Here is a 7700-nt window from a genome sequence, read left to right as displayed (position 1 = left end):
ACGCCTGGCAGCGTCAATGGAGCTGTGGAGTCTCCTTCTCTGGAGACTTTCAAACCCTGCGTGACCTGCTCTGGCAGAGGGTTGCACTGGGTGATCTCTAGAGGTCCCTTCCAACCCCCAACATTCTGTGATTCTATAATGATGGAGTTTATTTGTGCCCCGTTAACCTCAGCCTCTGCGAAAGGCTTTGGGGCGTGCTCCGTGCCCGCTGGCGTTCTCTGAGGTGTGAAAACATTCTCACCGTTATTTTCCATCTCACATTGCTCGTTGTCAAGTGACGCTGACGACGGGAACGGAGGTGTAATGCTCAGTACGGTTATCTGGTCTAGTTTTAAATCTTGACACCAAAACTTGTTTCAAGACTAACTGCTCTCCTGTTTGTTTACTCATCAGCTTTCCCGTGTCCGCTTATGCCCGATGCACCATGTGATGTTCGCCGCTGCCAGCCCTGTATATAATAAGAGAGGTGGTAACGTGATTCTCATCTTTTCCTTCCTAGAAGGAGTGGTGCTGAGTTCATGCCTGAACACATCTAGTTGGTGCTTTAAGAAAACTCTTAAATAGCTGCCGGGATGTTTCTCCGACTGCTGTCTGATGTCCGGTGGCGAGCGGCTAACCCAAAATGGAGAAGAATGACCTGTTCCCAGCGAAGTACCTCAAGTACAGCAGAACCTCACCCCATTTCCTTGCCAGCACAGGCGCAGGTTGTCATCTGTGGTGGTGGAATCATGGGCACTTCTGTGGCGTATCATCTTTCCAAGATGGGGTGGAAGGATATAGTCTTACTGGAGCAGGGCAGGTAAGGATTTCTGGTAACAAAACCAAAAATACGGGACTTCTGTGTGTGGTAGCAGCCTCCACTGTGAAATGTTATTTCTCCCTCTTCACCTGGACTTGGATCCGTGGAATAAGCTTGTACTGAATATTACTGACTAGGCTTTACTGCTTCTTCCCAAGCGCAGGACAGATGTGCAGGGTGAGGGATATCCCTTGTGTGGTTTAGGGCCAAACTCCCACACAGCTGCTCCTTTTCCCTCCTTGGCAAGACAGGGAGAAAGCAGGGTGAGAATACTTGTGGGTCAAGACAGAGACGTAGAGATTTCTTCCCAGTTTTTGGCATGGACAGAACAGACTTGCCTTAGGGAGAATTGTTTTATAGTAACTAAAGAATTACTTTGTTTCATGCTAGTTAAAATGGATTCAGGTAGTGAGAAACAGAAACTGAGCTTTGAAACGCCACCTTTCAGGTGCTTGACCTCACTGTCCACCACCTCCTCCACAAGAAGACAGTAGAGATGTTTTAAGATAACTAAAAATCTCTGTAGATTATCCAGCCCCTACTGACCACCTCTAGAAGTAGGACATGATATGTACATGAAGTTTTACACCCCTAGTAAAGCTTGGGAGAGGTTGTGGGAGGTGCAGACGCCACGACAGCAGCGACCCTGTAATCTCGTTAAAGGTTCAGGTGGTCTTGATCTGTTGCAGGATTTTAGTGCCCATCTGTAAAAGACCTCAGGCCGATACGATGCGTCGGAACGCAGCAGACATTGGGGTGCACTGCCCAGGGAAGTGGTGGAGTCACCGTCCCTGGAGGGGTTTAAGGAGAGGCTGGATGGGGCACTTGGTGCCATGGGCTGGCTGATGTGGTAGTGTTGGGGCACGGCCTGGACTTGATGATCTTGGAGGTCTTTTCCAGCCTCAACAATTCTGTGATTCTGTGAACTCCCTGTGCACCCCTCGGTGAGTTGGATCTCCGCAGTCTGAGGCAGAGTACGTAGGTCCTCTGGAAAACTGACTGCGCAGCCCTTAGCTGTCGTTTAGATTTCTGTTTCAGACGTAGATTTGCGCTGTTTTCATTAAGCAATTTGGGGTCTTTGCGTATGAGACAGTGCAAAGACTGCAGGGGTTGGAAGAGACGTTTGCTGCAGCAGCATCTAATGCCCTAAATAGGTACTGGACTGAGAAAATCTACCGTCTAGCTTCGAGCTTCCCTCCTGATGCTGCCTTCAAGAATAATTAGCTGTGGTTCCTTGGCTTGGTGTGGCGGGGAAGCAGGTAGTGTCAGGTTGTTCGTAGTCACAGGGAGAGGAAATGGGGTAAGTGCATCCAAGACCTTGTGAGACATGTCCATCTGAGTGAAATTTGATGCTAGGCTTCCTTGATAAGGGAACATCATCTTTTCTGGCTTGGAATTGGGGTGTGAATACGCCGTTCCAGGCCTTTGTTGGGTTAGATGCTGTACAAGCTCGGTCCGCGTGCCTGTTCAGCTTAAAAACAACAGCGTTGCATTAGCAGAAAGGTCTTACTTGAAGCACAATGTGGCAAGACCACAGCTGCATCTGTTGTCCCAGAGTGGGGACGTAGCAAAAGACAAGACCTTACGTGGTTGATTCCTAGGTTGAATTTCTGACAGAATACAGACATGCTAGGCCAAAAGCAGTCAAAGGCTTTCACAGGCAAGTGGAAAAGATTTAGCAGCGGGAAGGATGACTTTAGAAGTGTTGTGCAGACAGGATGCAAGGGAGATCCTTAAATCTGATTGTCTTGTCTTCCCCTGTTGGTGCTGCAGGGAGTTTTTAATAGGTTCCTGTCCCTAGTCCAGCCCTTCACTAAATAGTTTAGTGGTTTAAGGACAGTTTAAAAAGGGACGAGGAGTATGTGTACCTGTCTGTGGTGTAGTAAGGACTTATTCCTACTGCAGATTGCAAAGACTCAAATACAAGTTAATTTTTATTTGGGGGAAATTCCACTTTGGAAGAAGAAAGAATCAAGTAGGCAGGTAGAGTTAAGCGTAAGGTCATTTCTTCTTAAAGTGATTTCTTCGAAAAAATGGTCAGTGTTTAACACAAGCTGAAAAGAATTGGGTTTGGAACACAACTGCATTTTCAAAAGCAAGCTAAAGGAAAAGCATTCTGGGGGTTGGTTGCGTTATCCCTGCGTCGTCCAACGTGTTTGGGGGAGCGGTTGCCACCGGGTTTGCGCGGTCAGCAGAGCTGCTGGAGCCTGTCAGCCGGACGTCTTTGCACCTTCTGCAGGTTGGCTGCTGGTACCACTCGCTTCTGTGCTGGCATCGTGAGCACAGCCAGGCCTGTGTCCGTCGAGCTGAAGATGGCCCACTACTCCAACAAGCTCTACCAGCAGCTGGAACAGGAGACGGGAGTAAATACAGGTACCCGAAAGCCTAATCTTGGCATAAACTTTGGGAAACTGAAGCAAACTGAATGCTGACGCTGAAATACAAATGTGATTTTACTATGTTGGTGCTTCCCATTCCAAAGTGAGACATTTGGGCTGGATCAGAGGCAAAGGGCGGTTGCTAATGTGGTCAGAAGAAGGGGAAAAAGAGATGAGCAAAGCAAAGGCAAACCGCCTGCAAACTGCACTGCTTTTTAACTTGGGCAAATGTCGGTGAATTTGCACAAGGACGCTGAAAAGTGCAGCAGCTGGTGCAAACGGCCCCTTTTCTGCACCAGTTCGCTCCTCGAAAAGAGAAGGTGGTCAAAAGAAGTGCTAAAGTGTAGGCAAAGCAAGAGATCTTAGCCTAGTGTCACCAAGAAAATGTGGTGAAATTCTCCCTCCCCTTCCTAAATCCTCAGGTTTGTGCGTGATGGGAAGAACTTGCTCTCTGAAAGTTTTCTTTTCATAAACATGAGGAAATGTAGCCGAGTTAGAACACAAGTCAAAATTAAATTGGTTTTTTTGAACAGTTGACTAATGCGGGTTTTAATTACCGACCGATAAGCGTTTCAAGTTATTTGAGGATCTGGGATTTCCAGGCTCCTGAGTAATGAAAGCAACAGGCCTGTGATTATGTTAAAGCGGTGGATCTGAGGTGAAAAGGAATTCGAGATTTTGTCCAAATCTGACTCCTTGACTTTGGTCATTGTCACAGGGTACATAAAGACGGGCTCGATTTCACTGGCTCAGACTCAAGATCGACTCATCTCTCTGAAACGCATCGCCTCGTCCCTGAAGTACGTATAAGCAGGAAATATAACTGATCCTCACCTTGCCCCGGCTCCCCTGCAAGCCTGACGGCGGCGTTTTCTCTTGTGTTCCGTGGCAGCGTAATGGGGATCCCTTGTGAAATTATCACCCCAAAGCAAGTGGCGCAGCTCCACCCACTCATCAACATCCACGACCTCGTGGGGGCCATGTATGTGCCGGGAGATGCGCTCGTGTCATCTGCCAATGTGAGTCTGGCTCTGGCAACCGCTGCCTCACGGAATGGTACGAGGTTTTTTTTTTTTCTGTCTATGGAGTGCTCTCCTGTGTGATAGTTGTCTTCCTTCCGTAAAAGAAAACTTATGTTGTGCATCTCTTCTGGTGTTCTAACCCAGCACCGATAACCAAAGCTTGGTTATTTCTATAGGGTTCAGATTCTTTAAAATCTATTTTATTTTTTCAGTTTATTTTTTTTTTAATGTACTGAATCTTTATGGTTCTGCTGTGATAGATCGAACACCAGCTTATTGTCCTTCCTGCTTTTCTCTGAATAAGCTCACACTCTTTTATCATAAAAACAATCCTTCATAGGCCCTGACTCGAAATTACCCACAAGAAGAGTTTTCAGTTGCCTACAAATGAAAAGGCCTGGCTGAGGCCTCGTGGAATATTGCATTGGGCACGTACGCTTTGGGAATGGGTTTGGAAGTGCGGTAATAAATGCTCTTTGCCTTGCACTTCGGCAAATTTGGAAGAGTCTGGAAGTGGGAGAAAGATTAGATATGATAACAGAGGTGTGAAGCTCATTAAGGGTGAAAGTCCATCAGGCTGGAGGAAGGTACTTAGGGAGGTACCTCGCTTAATTTCTTTTAGTCCGGCTTTTTCTGCATACTGTTAATTGATTTATTTTTTATCTTTATTCTTTTTTCATGACTCATTTCCCAGTCTTGCCATCTGAAACTACAGACTTTGTCACTTGAAAGGACTGTAACGGGTCCATCAGGCTGGAGGAAGGTACTTAGGGAGGTACCTCGCTTAATTTCTTTTAGTCCGGCTTTTTCTGCATACTGTTAATTGATTTATTTTTTATCTTTATTCTTTTTTCATGACTCATTTCCCAGTCTTGCCATCTGAAACTGCAGACTGTCACTTGAAAGGATTGTAACGGGCAGGAATCCGTAGTCGAGACCTTTTCCAGGTTGTTGATAAAAGGTGTATTTATCACCCAGATTGTCACGTGGGAAGAAGTCCTGTAACTCTACACAGCCTGGGCCTTTAAGCTGTGTACAAATCATGTGCACGACGTTTTACGAATGATGGGTTTTCACTTAAGAATTGCCGGTTCAAGAATAGAAATTTCATCTTCAAGAGAAAATACGCGTTTAGGTTGAGCTTAAGGGTTTGGTGTTAGCAGCCTGACGTGTTCTAAGGAAGGCTTGTGGTACGCTGACTTCTTTGTGTTCCCTTCAGGTGTCCAGATCCACGAACGGACGAGCGTTAGTCATGTCGCAGTCCAGAACGGTCGCGTGACCGCAGTCGAGACCGACAGAGGACAGATTAATTGCGAATACTTTGTCAACTGTGCTGGCCAGGTTGAGTTATTCAGATTTTTCTTTCTTTTGCCCTTTGGTTAAGAATACATGTGCTTTCTTCAGGAGTGTTTTTTTTCCTTGCTTTCCTTTTTTTTTTTATTATGGTTTGTGCTTTGATTTGGCTTGCTGGAGTAGGTCAAAGTCGTGTTATTCAGATTCTTAGCCCAGCGGGGGTGTGAAGGAGGAGAGAGCGGTGTGAGCTGTTTGTTTGGCACTGAAGGCTGGATGGTGACCTGCTGAGGAAGGCAGTCTTTATCCTAAACAATTCAAAGAACAGAGGGGAAAAAAAATACATCTGTTTAAGGTTAAGGGGACCAAATCAAATCTTGCTTGGTCTTTTATGAAAGCAAACTTTCAGAGGTGACTCGTGCCTGTTGTGCTGCCTTTTTTATTGGAATTAGTTTTCTTCTTTTGCATTCTAACTTGTGCTTTTGTTTTACTTTCAGTGGGCCTATGAGTTGGGCCACTCTGGGAAGGAACCAGTCAATATCCCGCTCCATGCCTGCGAACACTTCTACCTCCTGACACATCCTTTGAAGGAACCCCTGGCAAGCAACGTACCGAGTAAGGATTCTGATTCTTCAGCTCTGCCTCGCTTCCCTTGGTGAATTCTCTCTGCCTTTATGAGGCGACGCGAGGCCGACTGAGGGCTGTTGGTTCTCAGCTCGTTTGGGATTGTCAAGTACAGCTGAATTGCTCTGAATATCCTTCAGTGGTTGAATCTCTTTACTTACCCTTGGGGAAGCTTTTGCTGCAGAAATTGATTTTTTCAGGGTCAGTCGTCTTAGCAGGAGGATGACCTTGGCTCTAGCTTGACTAGCAGGTGCGTCTGAGAGGAGGGTTGTTGCGATTTCTGGGCCAGAGAGGGTGCTAGCCTTGGCACTGTGTTTTCCTTGCAGGCTGCTGTCCCCAAATGGCCCGCCTATTCCTTCCCTCCAACTGAAGCTAAGGTTTTACAGTGGCATTTACATGTCTGTGAGCTCTAGGGGCAACCAAACACTTGAGGTAATTCCTCCTCCCCCATGTTCTGGCTTCTGGACCTCTTAAAGAAAAGCCCTTGTGTTGGAAAACTGCAATTGGGAAGTAGAAAGCTTTGCTTATTTACTCTCAGTCCTTAGCAAGAGTTTCTGGGTTTAGTGAGTAATGTGCGTGCTCTCCAGGGAATTCAGCTCTCTGAGCGGAGTCCTGGAGTTGCTTCACTTTTACTTGACTGAGTAATTTTTTGAAAAATGCCTAGTTGTATATATTCACACAGATAGGTACATAGATTCACAGCTTTTCTGTACACGGAAAAAAATTGCGAAGGAATATGTCAGGTGGTGTATCATAAATGCTTCGAGGCGATGCTGCCACTGGAAGAAGCAATCCCAAGCTGACTGTTCGTCCTCACCCCAGTGCTGCCCAGCTCGTGGCCTGCAGCAAACTCGGTTGGTGATGGATTCCCGTTAAAATGAGCTGCTCTTAATATAGGAGGAGAAAGGGTGTGGGGAGAGCAGGATGACATTCGGTGGAAGGTGTGATCTTGGGTGCAGCTCCCGTGGAGCTGAGCCAGGATAAGAGCTTATTGGTGCCACGAGGGATCTGACTCCCTCCTGTGTCCTCCCGCTCCTGGCAACACCCAGGCTGGCTTGGGTGCTCTTTAAAATAACGTTTGGTCTACCTGTGCTGCCCAAAAGTTAACGTGCCTGGTTGTGGTGGAAGTTAGTGCCAGTTTAATAAGCTGAACTGGCTCACCAAGGCATGATGCGAGAACTGGAGTGGTGTGGATGCTGAGAACATCCCTTCTCGTGTCGGGAGGCCACTAGCTCGGCCCAGCCTGTCCCCAGACCCCAGTGTGGAACAGCTGGCGGCAGCTACTCCTTCTCTCCGTTCCCTTCCCGCTTCTAGGTGATCCTGCTTTGGCAGGGGGTGATCTCTGGAGATCCCTTCCAACCCCTTACAGCCTGTGATTCTCTTCCCTTTGCAGCTATCATAGACCCCGATGGCAGGATCTACATCCGCAACTGGCAAGGTGGCATCCTCTCGGGGGGCTTCGAGAAAAACCCCAAACCTCTCTTCACGGAGGGAAGGAACCAGCTGGAGATTCACAACCTTCAGGAAGACTGGGATCATTTCGGTACGTTGGGCAGGAAAGATTCCCGTGGCAGCCAACTGTGACGC

General features: G+C 47.2%; 1 protein-coding gene across 1 annotated transcript in view; it reads left to right on the top strand.

The window, feature by feature from the left end:
• The first annotated feature begins 572 nt into the window (after window positions 1–572).
• PDPR (pyruvate dehydrogenase phosphatase regulatory subunit) overlaps window positions 573–7700 on the top strand; it is an 18247-nt gene continuing 11119 nt past the window's right edge. The window contains exons 1-7 of the mRNA XM_009876121.1: window positions 573–799; window positions 3039–3172; window positions 3896–3977; window positions 4070–4233; window positions 5419–5540; window positions 5987–6104; window positions 7507–7656. Of these exons, the coding sequence (XP_009874423.1) occupies window positions 573–799; window positions 3039–3172; window positions 3896–3977; window positions 4070–4233; window positions 5419–5540; window positions 5987–6104; window positions 7507–7656 (997 nt within the window). The remainder of the gene's footprint in view (window positions 800–3038; window positions 3173–3895; window positions 3978–4069; window positions 4234–5418; window positions 5541–5986; window positions 6105–7506; window positions 7657–7700) is intronic.

The sequence above is a fragment of the Apaloderma vittatum genome, unplaced genomic scaffold (genome assembly GCF_000703405.1).
Source record: "Apaloderma vittatum isolate BGI_N311 unplaced genomic scaffold, ASM70340v1 scaffold30289, whole genome shotgun sequence".
NCBI classification, from domain to species: domain Eukaryota; kingdom Metazoa; phylum Chordata; class Aves; order Trogoniformes; family Trogonidae; genus Apaloderma; species Apaloderma vittatum.
The sequence above is the reverse complement of the archived record's forward strand: the minus strand, read 5'-3'. Positions and strand labels throughout refer to the sequence as shown.